The sequence below is a fragment of the Prionailurus bengalensis genome, chromosome E1 (genome assembly GCF_016509475.1).
Source record: "Prionailurus bengalensis isolate Pbe53 chromosome E1, Fcat_Pben_1.1_paternal_pri, whole genome shotgun sequence".
Taxonomy (NCBI): domain Eukaryota; kingdom Metazoa; phylum Chordata; class Mammalia; order Carnivora; family Felidae; genus Prionailurus; species Prionailurus bengalensis.
Window position 1 is genome coordinate 18,365,102 of NC_057347.1, and position 15,811 is coordinate 18,380,912.

The 15,811-nt window shown below is 36.6% G+C and overlaps 1 protein-coding gene and 1 pseudogene across 2 annotated transcripts in view; one reads left to right on the forward strand and one right to left on the reverse strand.

Annotated features, from left to right (window-relative positions):
* Nucleotides 1–15,811, reverse strand: part of NLK (nemo like kinase) — a 165,192-nt gene that overhangs the window by 68,205 nt on the left and 81,176 nt on the right. For both annotated transcript variants that reach the window (XM_043583610.1, XM_043583611.1), the window contains exon 2: nt 1,918–2,047. In XM_043583610.1, the coding sequence (XP_043439545.1) occupies nt 1,918–2,047 (130 nt within the window). The remainder of the gene's footprint in view (nt 1–1,917; nt 2,048–15,811) is intronic.
* Nucleotides 3,848–3,945, forward strand: LOC122486200 (annotated as a pseudogene).

Genomic DNA, 15,811 nt, shown 5'->3' on the forward strand with positions numbered 1-15,811 from the left:
GAGCCTCATGTTGGGCTCTGCTGACAGGGTGGAGCCTGCTTGGGATTCTCTCTCTCTCTCTCTCTCTCTGCCTCTCCCCTGTGCTCACGCTCTCTCAAAATAAATAAACATTTTAAAAAATGAAAAAAGTCAGCACACACACAAAAAGTTTTTTAAAACTTAGTTTCTTTTCTTACACGACTCCTTAACACTACCTTTGACTCTATAGCAATGAGTCATGCATGAGCAAAGATACCAATATATATAGATAGGAAACTATGCACCATCCTTCCTTTGTAAAAGAAGCTAAGATAGGTCTGAGTGTAATAACCCATTGAAATCCTTAGTAAGCAAATTCCTAATGCCTCCTTCAAAAAATTTCTTCACCACGGATACCTTTACTTGAGTTTCTAGCAATGTAAATAAGGGTTTGTACTCTTTGATGTTGGGGTGGGACTCAAAGTCGAGAAATAAATAAGCAAGCACTAGACATAATTCTAAATTACTTACAAAATTTGAGGAACAAGTCATAAAAGTGGTATTTTGAAAGTCACTGAAACAAACACATTTTTAGGCAGTTCCAACTGACTGAAAGACAGCAATAACTTTTTTAAAAAGTTTAAGGAAAACGGATTTCAAGAGAAGTCATCAACAAAATGAAATATGCCCAAGCAAGGAGTTTCAAATAAATATATTTGTTTGATATTCCTAGTTTTACCAAACACCTCAAACTTTTAAACATTTTCCTCTTAAAATGAGACCTACAATTTGGCCAAAGTTCAAAAGGTTCCTGTGCAAACGAGCAGTCAGACTCACAAGAAATTATTGTATTTCTGATAAAGTTTTTCTGTTAGCAATTAAAATAACGTAAGCTGAAAACCAAATGCAGAATGTAAGGCAGTTTTTTTCACGTGAAATTGAAAACTTAAAAGTCCAATGCTAATATCCCCAGGTAAATTTTACATGTATCAAATGTTTAATTCAGGATTAGTTGAGGAGAAGCGATCTCTCAAACCACAATGATTCTATTCACTCATGAGTCTTGACATTTTTAAATATAGCCATAAATAAGCTAACCTATGTTACTTTAACAGCTATATGGTTTTTTAAGAGAAGAAACTTTTCCTACATCTTTAAGTTAATCTGATTAAAAATATTAAAGGTTAAAAATAAAGCATTTAGGGGCGCCTGGGTGGCGCAGTCGGTTAAGCGTCCGACTTCAGCCAGGTCACGATCTCGCGGTCCGTGAGTTCGAGCCCCGCGTCGGGCTCTGGGCTGATGGCTCAGAGTCTGGAGCCTGTTTCTGACTCTGTGTCTCCCTCTCTCTCTGCCCCTCCCCCATTCATGCTCTGTCTCTCTCTGTCCCAAAAATAAATAAACGTTGAAAAAAAAAAAATTAAAAAAAAAAAAATAAAGCATTTAAAGGGCTGCCTGGGTGGCTCAGTCGGCTAAGCATCTGGCTTTGGCTCAGGTCATGATCTCGTGGCTTCTGAGTTCAAGCCCCGTGTCGGGCTCTGTGCTGACAGCCCAGAGCGCTTCAGACTCTGTGTCTCCCTCTCTCTCTGCCCCTCACCTGCTTGAGCTCTCTCACAAATAAATAAATATTAAAAACAAATAAATAAAGCATTTAAAATCAGGGGCCAATTATTTCCACTTACATCACTCAGACTACATATTACACTCTCTTTTATGTTAAATATTAGTACAGTTCCTCAGCTAAATAGTAACATTTGCTTTACATTAATTAATATTTATCTGTAGGTCAATACATCTTAGAATTCACTTAAACTTGGTCATTGTTTACAAATAGGGTCTAAGTTTTCTCAGGTTCCCAAACTCCTTAATAACTTGCACGTTCCCTTTTAACTCTCTTTTGCTCTCTATTAACACAATTAAGCATGCATAGGAAATTTTATTCCAAAGAGGAATTTCACTTACATTATCATGTTTAAAAAAACACAACATCTTCAATTCCCGGAAGACCCTTTTGCAAGAGACCAGATTCTGGAAGACGTTGGGCATCTTTTTGAGTGCTACTCTCTTTCCATCTCTTGGATCTGTTACTGACCTAAAGAAGCAATATTTGGGGAGAGGAAGAGAAGAGAAATCAATTCCAAACTTTGTTCTTCAATGTTTCAGAGCATGACAATTATCTTGATCTTAAACTACTCAATCCACTTAACAATGTTTAAGATATCAGTGAGAAAGAAGATTTTTAAAAGGTACACACCTATAATCAAAGAGAATGTTTAGCCCACCCAATTCTTCTGCCATGTTTGTTTTTTTTTAATCCGTCTCTAAATTTATAAACACTTTTTCTGAGAGATCACTTAGCAATACATCTCCGGTAGGAGGGCTAATTAGTGGTAAAGCCATTTTAAAAATGGGGGCGGGTACAGATTAACAAAACCAAAGTCAAATTAGTTTTATGCTTTATTTTCAGAACCAAATTCAAGATGGAAGAGATGTTAATTCACATGTTAATCACGTTTAGTTCAACATAAAGAACACAATCTAATTATTTTGGCTTCTTATATAAATGGACATCTTTTAGTAATACGGATTTCAGTAGCTGGACAATAGCTGAACAGTGTCCTCTCTTCAGAAGTCTGAGTGCCAGCTTAGGCTGTAGCTTCTAGGTTACGTAGCTTCCCTTTTGCCCCTTAAAAGGCTCTTAGTATGGTAGCTGCCTCCTGTAGCTTCTTTTAATCGCTCAGCGTCTCCCTTTTTTACCCTTTAGTCTTCTAACACCTATAAAATCAATTCCCTAAATTACATTTCCCTATGTTTGACAGGCTAGTATGGTTTCCATTTTTCTGACTGAACCCAAATGATACACATTAAATCAAATTAGTTAAAGGAAACAAAGCACTGAATTTGTTAAAATATGTCCAATTGGCCATTGTGCAAGTGAGTTTCTGTGAATTACCTTTTTTTTTTAATGGTTCAGTAAAGGATTCTAAACTCTTTTTTTAATTTATTTTTGAGAAAGAGAGAGAGAAAGAGCAAGTGTGGGAGGGGCAGAAAGAGAATCCCAAATAGGCTCCACACTCAGCACAGAGCCTGACTTGGGGCTTGAACTCAGGAACCTGCGAGATCATGACCTGAGCCAAAATCAAGATGTCAGATGTTTAACCGACTGAGCCACCTAGGCGCCCCCATGAATTATCTTAAAGCTTTTTTTCCTACCACCCATCACCTACGACTGGCTATCCCTGTAGAATTTATTCCTGTCAAATTTATTTTGCTGATTCCTCCCTGTCATTCTTGGCGACCATTATCTTTCAGTTCCTGTTTCAGCCATCAATGCTTTGGCTGTCTCTCCCAGACTTGTTTCATTTAAAAGTCTGATCTATAGGTTATCAGTGCCTTTATCCAAGTTATTTAATTAAAGTTCAGAACAGGACAGAACAGATCTGCAACAGATACAATACTAGAAACCACCTATGAGACCAGTATCCAATTATTATTCAAAATTAATTACTTATTTAATTAACCATAATCACTCAGTTTATTTCTTCCTATTGTCCACAAGAAATCAGATACTCATCAAACTGCCTTCCTGAAAATGAAGCATTCCTATTATCTACCAACCTGTCTAAAAACTATACAAACTTCTTTATGAATACCATGACTTTATAAATTAATCTTAGTGATCACTACTTCTCTTCCTACGTGCTCATGGAAACTCTTAAATCGCGCATTCTAGTATTGTTAAACAGCATGAGGACTCTACTTTCTCCCAATGACTGAACATTTGGTAAAATAATGAAGAGTTATAATTTTTAAGTCTTCACTAGCTTCAACTGTAATTCAACTAAGAGACGTAACATTCTTGACTATTGCTTAAAAAATACCAACCCAATGCTTGCTTTGGCAGCACATAGACTAAAATTGGAATGTAAGAGATTAGCATGGCCCCTGTGCAAGGATGACATGAAAATTAGGCATATGTCCCATTTTGAAAAAAACAAAAAAAAACCCAAAAAAACACACAAAAACCCAGTCCATAACACTCCTAAAAATCCACATAAACCTGGTAAGTAAAATAGGAAGGAAACTGAATATAATATTATATATATTCAGACTGTTAAAAATAATTTTTTTCCTTTTAACACACTACTTCTATTTTTAAGTTCTTTGTTTTTTCAACGTTTATTTATTTTGAGAGAGAGAGCACGCGCGCGAGAGCGAGCGTGCAAGCAGAAGGGGGGCAGAGAGAAGAGAATCCCAAGCAGGCTCCATGCTGCCAGCGCAGAGCCCAACGCAGGCCTCGATCTTGCGAACCATACGATCATGACCTGAGCCGAAATCAAGAGTCAGAAGCTTAGGCGCCCCCTACACCACTTCTATAACTAGATACTAGAAGATAAAAATGTCAATGATATAGCAAGGAAGGAAAATTTTGGACCACACATTGCACTTAGTTGTCAATGTCTTTTGAGACTTCTTTAATGTAGAATAGTTACTTAGCATTCCTTTGTCTTTCATGACACTGCCGTTTTTGAAGAGGACAGGCCCGTTTTTTTTGCAGACTGCTCCTCAATTTGGGTTTGTGTAGTGTTTTCTCATGATGAGATTCAGGTTATGTATTTTTAACAGGAATAACTCAGAAGTGATGTCTTCTCAGTGCATCACACTAGGAGGCACATGATGTCAGTTTCCCCCATATGTGGTGATCTTTGATCACTGGGATGAGGTGTCTGTCAGGTTGCTACACTGCAAAATGACTATGTTTCCCCTTTTTAATTGTGTCACTGTTCTACTCCTCATCAAACTTTGACCCATTTAGTATCCATTGGCAACTTTTGCGTGAACCAACTAATACTACAGTGGTTGCCAAATGGTACCTTAATAATTGTAGTGTCTTTCTAAATAGCTAGCCTACACAACAATTATTAGTTTTAAAGAATGAGGGAACTCATTTAATGCAATGCCCTTTCCAGAGAGGCCTCAGACAGCAATACTTCTTTCCAACGCTGGCCTTCTTATTGGTCCTGACTCTACTGCGGTAAGGAAAGTTGCTCTAAGATAAACCCACTCTTGGCTCAAGGTTAGTACTGTGCCTTGCAATGTTTTAAGGCAAAATTCACAAAGCAGCGTTTTATTTTATTATTCATGCAAAAGCCAGTCATGCTTGTGGCTGGTAACAATATAACTCTAATGAATGTGAATGGCTGTGCAGTAATTTCACGCCATGTTGAGTTTGTTCTCTCTTAACTTGAGGTAGCAGATGCTTTAGTTCAGCACAAACAGTACCACAGAACACAGATAAGTGTGGAAGCCTGTTACACAGGAATTCTTTTATTTTCTTTGTTACTGAAAGGCTTGCTGTGCTTAGTTTCTCTGCTGCTGCAATACCCTGGTTATTCCAACTGTACTTGTTAATGAAGCCCCAGCTGTAGAGATAATGAACTAACATTTAGGGCAACTTTCCTCAGTTCAGAAAAAAAGGAGGCATCCTTTGATCTACAATTCACTTACTGGTCAGTTATTTTCTCTACTGAATACTGGATGCCCTAAACAAAACAGTGCATCTGTCATTTCACCTGATTATCTTCATGAGCAGTCACGTTACACTAAAACAGGTATTTCTTTCCTATGTTTTAAATCAACATGTGATTCTGCAAACAGTGTATTAAAGATACAGTTTTAAGGGTTGTGAAAAAATAATTCTTTCTTATATCTGTCCAGAGTATATATGTCAGTCCTTCTCCTACGTTTGGAATACAAGTTCAACTTTTTTAAACAGCCAGAAGAATCCACAAGCCATTCTTCAGAGAAATATAGTTAGCCAAAAGAGTACAAAACCAAAATAGGAAGCTTTTTGGATCTGGTGTGGTTGTTTTGTTCTAGAGCTCTCTTAATCCCAGGAAACTCTGGCCACTGCCTCAAATATGCTTAAATTATAGAAAAGTAGAAGGGCTGGAATGAAACAAGAGTGAAACTTATTGGGGACACATTTTGAGACACTAGAACCTTACATTACAACATCTTTAAATCACTATCGCTACACTAAGCAAGAATCTTCAAGAAATTATATGCTCCTCATTTATTTTATGTGAAGAATTTTTCCCCCACATGGGTTAGCAGTTTTAAAGTTCACGTTTCTGATACAGGTTTGTTTTTTTTCTCTGATACAGGTTTTTAACTATTCAAAGCAAATAAATAATTTATAATGGAAATGTTTCACTAAGATTGAGAAAATCAGGCTCTTCTTAGTCACATAAACTTGTAATCAGCAATCTTCTATTTTTGCTATGCACACTACAATTACTACGTCAACTGTACCAATAAAGAACATATCTCAATAACAGAACCTAACTAGACTCTAAATATTTAGATTATTGCCTTTGCATTCACTTTGAAATTCATTTCCTTAAAAGTTATTTTTACTCACATTTAGATTAAGTCTGCTTGAGAAAACAATAGCAAACTATGAGGTAAAATTTCTGACAACAAATACCTCTAAATAATGTATCTTATTTGTACCTTAGTCCTTATATGTTCAACGACACTGTGAGTTAGGGAATAAGGAATTTATTTTTACATCTCTTTGGTCTTTCTAACCAAAATTTTAACAGGCTACAGTTTGTGTGTACTTTGACATAATTTACAGAATTGCACACTATTTAGAAGAATAAACTTTCTAGGCTTCCCTGTCTCCACCTAAAAACACATGAAGAAAGATTCTCATATTTAGGTAGTTTGTTCCATTGGCTGGAGTTTTCTGATGTTTGGTTATTGGTTTTTTCTTTTATGTTTATTCAAATTTGGTATTTGCTGAGTTAGCGCTCTAGAAGAAATCCTTTTCCTTTTTTTCAAGATCCTCCTAAAGTGATCCCAAATTTGTGAATCTGATATTACAAGGTAAAAAGGCCTTATACAATAGCTAAACCAAAGCAGTGAAATGGTTCGTTCTTTTTCTCATACCCTAACATACCACTATTAATCAGAAGAAGCAAAATACCTACATTTAACTGAAAGTGTTAAATATGAACTGAAACGTCCCCTAACTCTGTGTTTAAACAAGTATATATAGCAATGGCCCCAGCAGGTGAGATATCCCTGGACCATTCTGACCGATAGTGAGATCCCCAGGGGTGCTGATAAGGGAGGAGAAATAAGGAACAGGTACATCATTCAATATTAGGCTGTCATTTATTTTCAAATACTTGTTACCAGTGAAAAAGATCTAACTTTTAGGACCCTAATTCCCCACCAATAATCATTGGTTAAGTTAAAATATAGGTGGAAAATCCTTTTATACTAATTATTATTGACTTGAGAACATTTTATTGTTCTTCAGACCATGAATTAATTATAATTAGCTCCATCCTTACTGCAGATGCTGGCAAAGACACAGAGACCTCTCAGTTGCTGTCAATATCTTTGTGAGGAGTATGACTTGCCTGCAAGAAAGTTGCCACACTGTCTTTTCAATAGGGATTTTCTCATGTTAGAGGGTGAACATGACACAGCCTAGCCTGCCAAGTCTAGGAAGTTTTCATGGCCCACTAGCCACAGTCCTCTCCTAGAAACAGACCCATGAATATTGTATGGGAAAGAGAACCACCTGCAATGAAAAAAAGGTTTCTGTTCAAAGCCACCACAAAGGGAAAAAATCCACAACTGCATCTTCTTCTTACATTTTAATAGTGTATGACAAAAAGAAGTTATAAAAGATAACCCAAACTCAACCTAGGTCACACAAAAATGTGCTTGCTTTTAATCCCACTGATGACTTCTTAAAAGATATGTGTTCAGTAATAGGAATACTGAGGAATATAAAGAATTTTTTAATAAAGAATTTTTTTTAATTAAAGAATGGCAATTTTGTTGCTCATTAGGTTTATAAATGTAGAAGACACCAAATGAAAGAAAAGAATGGTTTCATTCACACAGTCGGTTTTTCACAGTATGGTTTTGTTGATGTCAAAAAATTATAATGAATTTAGAAACACAAAGTTCACGTCATTGGAAGAAATGTCATTTTTAATATTTTAGTGGCTAAGCTAATATTTTAATAATTTCTTAACATAAAATGTAAGTCCCAATATGTTGTTAGTTAAAAGCAAACTGAACATACCAACCAATATACCAATAAAATGTAATTTTTGAAATAAAAAGGAACATAAGGTTTGGAATTATGGTTATAAATAGAATGTTCCTATTTTTCTAGGAATGTATACTTAAGTATATATAGGTGAAATGACATGAGATTTAAGATTTGTTTTAAAATATTTCATTAAAAAGCACTGTTGAAATAAATGAAGCAAATGTTGATAATTATTGAATCTAGTGGTTGGTAAAATGGGGTTAAAACATTCAAAAATAAAGAAAATATATGTTTGAAAAAATTTCTAAGTAAAAGCACTGAAATTTTAAAAAATGTTTAAATACTCTTTACAATGTAAAAAATATCCATTACCTTTGATTAAAGCTAACAAAAGCTAAGTAAGCAAGACTTCTACATAAAAAGACTAAAAAAACATTGAAATTAAAGACATAAATAATGGAGAGACATACCATATTCATGGACTAGAAAACTCAATATTATAAAAATTTCAATTCTCCCCAACCTGATTTATAGATGCACTGAAATTCCAATCAAAGCCCCAAAAGGTTTTCTTTTGTGGAACTAGACAAATTAGTTCTAAAGTCTTTATGGAAATGTACATATGCCACAGACTGCTAAGACAGTCCTGAAGAATAAGGTGGGAAAAATTGCTCTACCACATATGAAAAGTTATCATAAAGCTACAACAGCATAGATAGTGTAATTTTGGCGCAATGGACCAATGAAACAGAAATATGACCCATAAACAGATTCTTCAGCTTCAAACCCATCTGTCTAAACACAAATATGTAATACCAGGGCTATGACTGCAAACCACATTTTGGTTTTGCCAACTAGCTCCGTGTTAGGCTCTGCCAAAAGGGGGCTTTGTAGGAGACTACAAGGGTGGAGGAAGAAAAGGGGACTTACCCCTTCCTGTGGGCTTCCTGTCTGTCTCTTGTTTCTGTGTCAACCTAGCAACACTTCTTCACTCCCAGCAGTGGCAGTGTCTTTCTATAACTTTGTGGCTGAACCCAGTTTATAGTTTCCTCACTTGCAGAACCAGCCTCACTGCCTCTTCTACCCCCAGATACCAGCACTAGTGAGTTAGTATCCTCTGCTTTAGATATCTGAATTTCTGCTGCATGGGGTTCCAAGTCCTAATAATTCTGACCTCTTCCATGATACTCCTCTAGCCATAGCTAGAGGTGGCTGTTACTTCCATGATACCTTAGTGTTCTCTTATCTTTTTAATTACCTACAACTTTACAAACAACTTTATGGCTAATTAGCATCTCTCCCCACTTTAAACTGTTTAAACAACTGGTGTGGTTTCTTTCTCCTGACTGGACCCTGACAGATACAACATTCTTTTCAATGTATGCTACTAGAATAAGGAGATATCACGTGGAAAAACAGAATCTTCATCTCTACTTCACTCCATATACAAAAATAAATTCCAGGTGGAAAGCAGATACAAATGTGAAAAGCAATATCATACAGCTTTTAGAAGATAACATATAGAAGATCTTCAAGATACTGGGGAAGGGAAAGATTTCTTCAATAGGACACAAAAAGCACAAATCATAATGCAGAAGAAAAATTCATTTTTTTTGACTACTTTAAAATCAAGAACTTTTCATTATCTGTACATTAAGAGTAAAAATGCAAGTCATACAGAAGACGCTTGAACACATATATAAGGAACAAAGCATTTATCCAGATACGTGCAGAACTCCTACAAATCAATTTTTAAAAAGGGCTTGAAAGGGCATTTTACAAAATAGAATAATCCAAATAGGCAATAAACATATGAAAAGGATATTAGCCTTATTAGTCATTTTGGAAATGAAAATTAAAACCACAGCGAGCAAGTACTATAAAACTACCAAAATGGCCAGTAATAAAAAGATGATACCAAATCTTTGGTGATATGTGGTGCAATGGCAATTCTTACAGAGTGCTAGTAGGAATTTAAATTGGTACAATCGCTATGGGAAACAGATGGGCTTTATATACTAAAATGAAGACATGAATACACTGTGACCCAGCAATCTGACTCCAAGGTGTATACCCCAGAGGAATGTGCACACCTATCACTCAACATACAAGTGTGTTCATGGCAACATTTTTAGTACCCTTAAAACTGGAAACAGGGGCGCCTGGGTGGCGCAGTCGGTTAAGCGTCCGACTTCAGCCAGGTCACGATCTCGCGGTCCGTGAGTTCGAGCCCCGCGTCGGGCTCTGGGCTGATGGCTCAAAACCTGGAGCCTGATTCCGATTCTGTGTCTCCCTCTCTCTGCCCCTCCCCCGTTCATGCTCTGTCTCTCTCTGTCCCAAAAATAAATAAACATTGAAAAAAAAATTAAAAAAAAAAACAAAACTGGAAACAATCCATATATCCATGAACAGTAGGATAGAGTAACAAACTGTTGTGTATTCATAAGAAAACTCTACAGTAGCTAAAATGAATTACTGCTACATACAACAACACAGACAAACTTTATACACATAATTTTGAACAAAAAAAAACCAGTCACAAATAATAATGTAAGATTTCATTTCCATAATATTAAAAATAAAAGCAAATTTGAACTCGAATGTTTAGGGATGTATACTTAGGAGACAGAAACTATTAAAAAAGGAAGCCGTTACCATAAAAACCAGGACAGTGGTTATCTTGGGGGAGGAGACAATAATGGGGAGGGTGCAGAGGAGACTTCTGGGTGTTAGCAATGTCCTATATTTCTCACATGACTCATGGCTATAGAGGTGTATACTTTGTGATAAATAAAAAAGTTGTATATTTTGTACACACTTCTGTATTTGTGTCATTATGTAACCGAAAAAGTAAAGACAAGCTTCTCAGTTAAAAATTTAACAGGAAAAGGTACTTTAAGTTGAAATTTGTACAATGAGTAATTTTTAAAGGGGACAATTCTGGGGCGCCTGGGTGGCTCAGTTGGTTAAGTGTCCAATTCTTGACTTCGGCTCTGGTCATGATCTCATGGTTCATGAGCTCGAGCCTCATGTTGGGCTCTGCACCGACAGTGGGGAGGCTGCTTGGGATTCTCTTTCTCTCTCTCTGCCCTTTCCCTGCTTGTGATGTCTCTCTCAAAATGAAAAAAAAAAAAAAAAAAAAAGAGGACAATTATCTTCATAAGGATACACATCTATACAAGCCCAATGAATTTTGTCATATATTTTCTTACACCACTGATTTATTCTGTAGAGAGGAGTATATGTAACATCTTTCATAGGTTTTGGTAGAATTCCAAAGGAACTTACTTTAAAAAATAAACGTTTTCTTCATCATTACACGAGAATATGCTATTAAGAAACATTCTACAGGAGAGTGCTATCAGCAGTATTATAGCAGAACTAAGTCCCACCCCTAATCTAGTCACAATCTCCTAACTTCTTCCATTGTTAAGCAAAATGCTGAAGCAGCTACAATACATAGATGTGCTTCAGGTTTTTAATTAGTGAGCCCTTTAAAAATAACCAAAACCAAAAATATTGCAAATACAAAGCAGGAGGCAAGACTTCCAGCTGTGGCAAACTGAAGAGGTCAGCAAATCCTTTCCCCTCAAAACAACTATAAAACTGGACAAAAATGTCAAAAACAACCATTTCAGGACTCCAGAAAATAACCAAAGTCAAACAACCAATTGAAAAGTGTTTATTTATGAAAAACTGTGGAACTTTGGGTAAGAACAATGAAAGTCAAGTGGTGTTATTGCTTGGGCTGCTCCTTACTCACCCCCACCCCCCACCCAAGCACAGTCCAGGCTGTTGGCCATGAAAACCAGCAGCGTCACTGCGTGAAGGTGCTGATGTGATCTGAAGTGGAGTATTAAACTCAACTGGAAAAGAAAAGAGAAAGCCTACGGCTCTGCAAGTCTAGGTTGTTATCCCAGCTGGGAAATGAGATAGACTAACATAAATCCAGAAATTTAACAAGGGGATTCTGGAAATGATAGTCACAGTGGGCTAGGTAAACTCTCCACACATCCCTGGAGAACTGAAGGCTGCTTATGTACTCAGAGGTGACCTGAGAAGGCCTCTGCTCTGCACATACCCATGGCCGACTGAGAGGCTTTCCACAGGTAAAGGGAAGAACGGAGAGGCTCAACAGAAAATAAAAGCTGGAGCATATTTGGAAACTGGATGAGCTCCCTAACACACTCGGAATGGAAAGAAGCCTTACTGGCTCAAGATGTTTGAGCACAACCTTTAACTCATCACCGGCTGACCACTGAGCTACAAAGACACAGAGGGCACCCCAAGAGGGCCAGGCTAAAAATTAAAAAAAAACCTAAGCAGATTTAAGTGGCTGCACCCCACGGGGGAGGAAGATTGTGCACCTTAAGTCCAGCCAAATTACTTAAATATAAGCAAACATACACAATAATAGCAATATGTCAATAATGACAACCCTCGGGGCGCCTGGGTGGCGCAGTCGGTTAAGCGTCCGACTTCAGCCAGGTCATGATCTCGCGGTCCGTGAGTTCGAGCCCCGCGTCGGGCTCTGGGCTGATGGCTCAGAGCCTGGAGCCTGTTTCCGATTCTGTGTCTCCCTCTCTCTCTGCCCCTCGCCCGTTCATGCTCTGTATCTCTCTGTCCCAAAAATAAATAAACGTTGAAAAAAAAAATAATGACAACCCTCAGGTGGAAGGGGGACTGGAGAAGAATCAGATCCAGAGTTGTTATAATATATTATCAAATATGTCCAGTTTTTAACAAAAAAAATTACAAGATATGTAAACAAACAGTAAAATGTGACCCATACTCAGGGGAAAAAGCAGTCAATAGAAATACTTTCTGAGTGAGCCCAGATATCGCTTTCAGTAACACTTGAAAAGCAACTACTATAAATATGTTCAAAGGATTAAAGGAAATCATGTTTAAAGAATTTAAAAAAATATGGTGACAATGACTCAACAAATAGGACAGCTCAATATAAAAACAAATTAAAAAAACATAAGATCCAAATCAAATTCAAGAGTTGAAAAGTACAATATTAGAAATGAAAAATTCAGTAGGTTGGCCCAATAGTGGATATGAAATAGCATAAGAAAGAATCAGTAAACTTAAAAGATAGGTCAACAGAAATTAACAAGAACAGAGAAGAAAAAGTTTGAAAAAGAATGAAGACAGCCTCAGAGACCTACGCAGTAACACAGAGTACACCAACATATACCTAATGGGAGTTCCAGAAGAACAGAGAGAAAAGGGCAGAAAAAAATATTTGAAGAAATAATGGTTTAAAAGTTTCCAAATCTGATAAAAATCTATAGATCCAAAAAGCTCAAACATCCCATACAGGATAAACACAAGAGTTCTGCACCTAGAGATGTCAGAATCAAAGATATTCCAAGTCCAAGAAACTCTTGAAAATAATGAGGAAAAACAATACAATTGCTGACTGACTTTTCATCAGATATCATTGAGGTCAGAAGGCAGTGGAATGCCATGTTTGCAGTGGTGGTGGTGGGCAGGCAAAAATTCTATATCCAATGAAAAAAGACCCTGTCCTTCAAAAATAAATGCAAAATGAAAACATTCCAAAATAAGTAATGATGGAACAGAATGTGTTGCCAGCAGATGTGCCTTACAGGTAATAATCTCAGATGGTAACTCAAATCCACAGGAAGAAATGAAAAGCTAGAAATGGCAAATACGTAGGTAAATAGAAGAACATTTTAATTTTATTTTTGTATTAAGTTTTTATGTTAATTCCGGTATAGTTAACATACAGTGTTACATTAGTTTCAGGTGCACAATATAGTGATTCAAACTCTACACATTACTCAGTGCTCACTATAAAAAGAATCCTTATCACCTATTTCACCCATCCCCACCCCACCCCCACCTCCCCTTTGGTAACCAACAGTTTGTTCTCTACAGTCAAGAGTCTGTTTCTTGGTTTGTTTCTCTCTCCTTCCCCGACCCCCGACTTTGCTTGTTTTCTTAAATTCCACATGAGTGAAATCATATGGTATTTGTTTCTCCAACTGACTTATTTCCTTAGCATTATACTTCCTAGATCCACCCCTCTTGTTGCAAATGGCAAATTTTAATTATTCTCTCTCTCTCTCTCACACACACACACACACACACACACACACACACACACACACACTTGGGCTGCTTTCATTATTTGGCTATTGTAAATAATGCTGCTGTAAACATAGAATGCATGTATCATTTTGAATTTGTGTTTTTGTATTTTGGGGGTAAATGCTCAGCAGTGTGATTACTAGATTGCAGGGCAGTTCCATTTTTAAATTTTGAGGAACCTCCATACTGTTTTCCACAGTGGCTGCACAAGTTTGCATTCCCACCAACAGTGCAAGAGAGTTCCTTTTTCTACACATCGTCTCCAATACCTGTTGTTCTTGTGGTTTTGGTTTTGGCCCTTCTAACAGGTATGAGCTGATTATCTCATTGTAGCTTTGATTTGCATTTCCCTGATGATGAGTGATGTTGAGCATCTCTTCATGTCTCTGTTGGCCATCTGCATGCCTTCATTGGAGAAATGCCTGTTCATGTCTTCTTCCCATTTTTAACTGGATTATTTGTTTTTTGGGTGTTGAGCTGTATAAGTTCATTTTATATTTTGGATACTAATCCTTTACCAGAGATGTCATTTGCCAATATCTTCTCCCATTCAGTAGGTTGTCTTTTAGTTTTGTTGACTGTTTCCTTTGCTGTGCAGACGCTTTTTATTTGATACAGTCCCAATAGTTTATCTTTGCTTTTGTTTTCCTTCCCTCAGGAGACATATCTAGAAAAAAAGTTGATACATCCAATGTCAGAGAAATTACTGCCTATGCTCTATCATAGGTCTCATATTTAGGTCTTTAATCCATTTAGAATTTATTTTTGGGTATGGCATAACTCAGGGGTCCAATTTCATTCTTTTGCATGTAGCTGTCCAGTTCTCTCAACACCATTTGTTGAAAAGACTGTCTTTTCCTCATTGCATATTCTTTCCTCCTTTGTCAAAGATTACTTGATCATAAACATGGAGTTATTTCTGGGCTTTCTATTCTATTCCACTGATCTGTGTGCCTGTTTGGATGCCAGTACCATACTGTTTTGATTACTACAGCTTTGTAGTATAACTTGAAAGTTGGAATTGCGATACCTCCAACTTTGTTTTTCTTTTTCAAGATTGTTTTGGCTATTCGGGGTTTTCTGTGGTTCCATACACATTTTAGGATTGTTTGCTCTAGTTCTGTGAAAAATGTTGCTGATATTTTGATAGGGATTGCATTGTATCTGTAGACTCTTTTGGGTAGTATAGACATTTTAACAATACTTGTTCCTCCAATTCATGAGTATGGACTATCTTTCCACTTGTTTGTGCTGTCTCCAATACCTTTCATCAAAATTTTATAGTTTTCAGAATACAGGTCTTTCACCTCCTTGGTTAAGTTTATTCTGAGATATTTAATTATCTTTGATAAAACTGTAAATGGGACTGCTTTCTTAATTTCCCTTTCTGTTGCTTCATTATTGGTATATAAAAATGCCACAGATTTATATACATTGATTTTGTATACTGCTACCTTATAGAACTCATTTGTCAGTTTATCATTATCAGTTTGTGGTAGGGTCTTTAGGGTTTTCTATATGTAATATCATGTTGTCTGCAAATAGTGAAAGTTTACTTTTTCCTTACAATTTGGATGCCTTTTGTTTCCTCCTCTTGTCTGACTGTTGTAGCTATGACTTTCAGTAGTATTTTAAATAACAGTGGTGAGA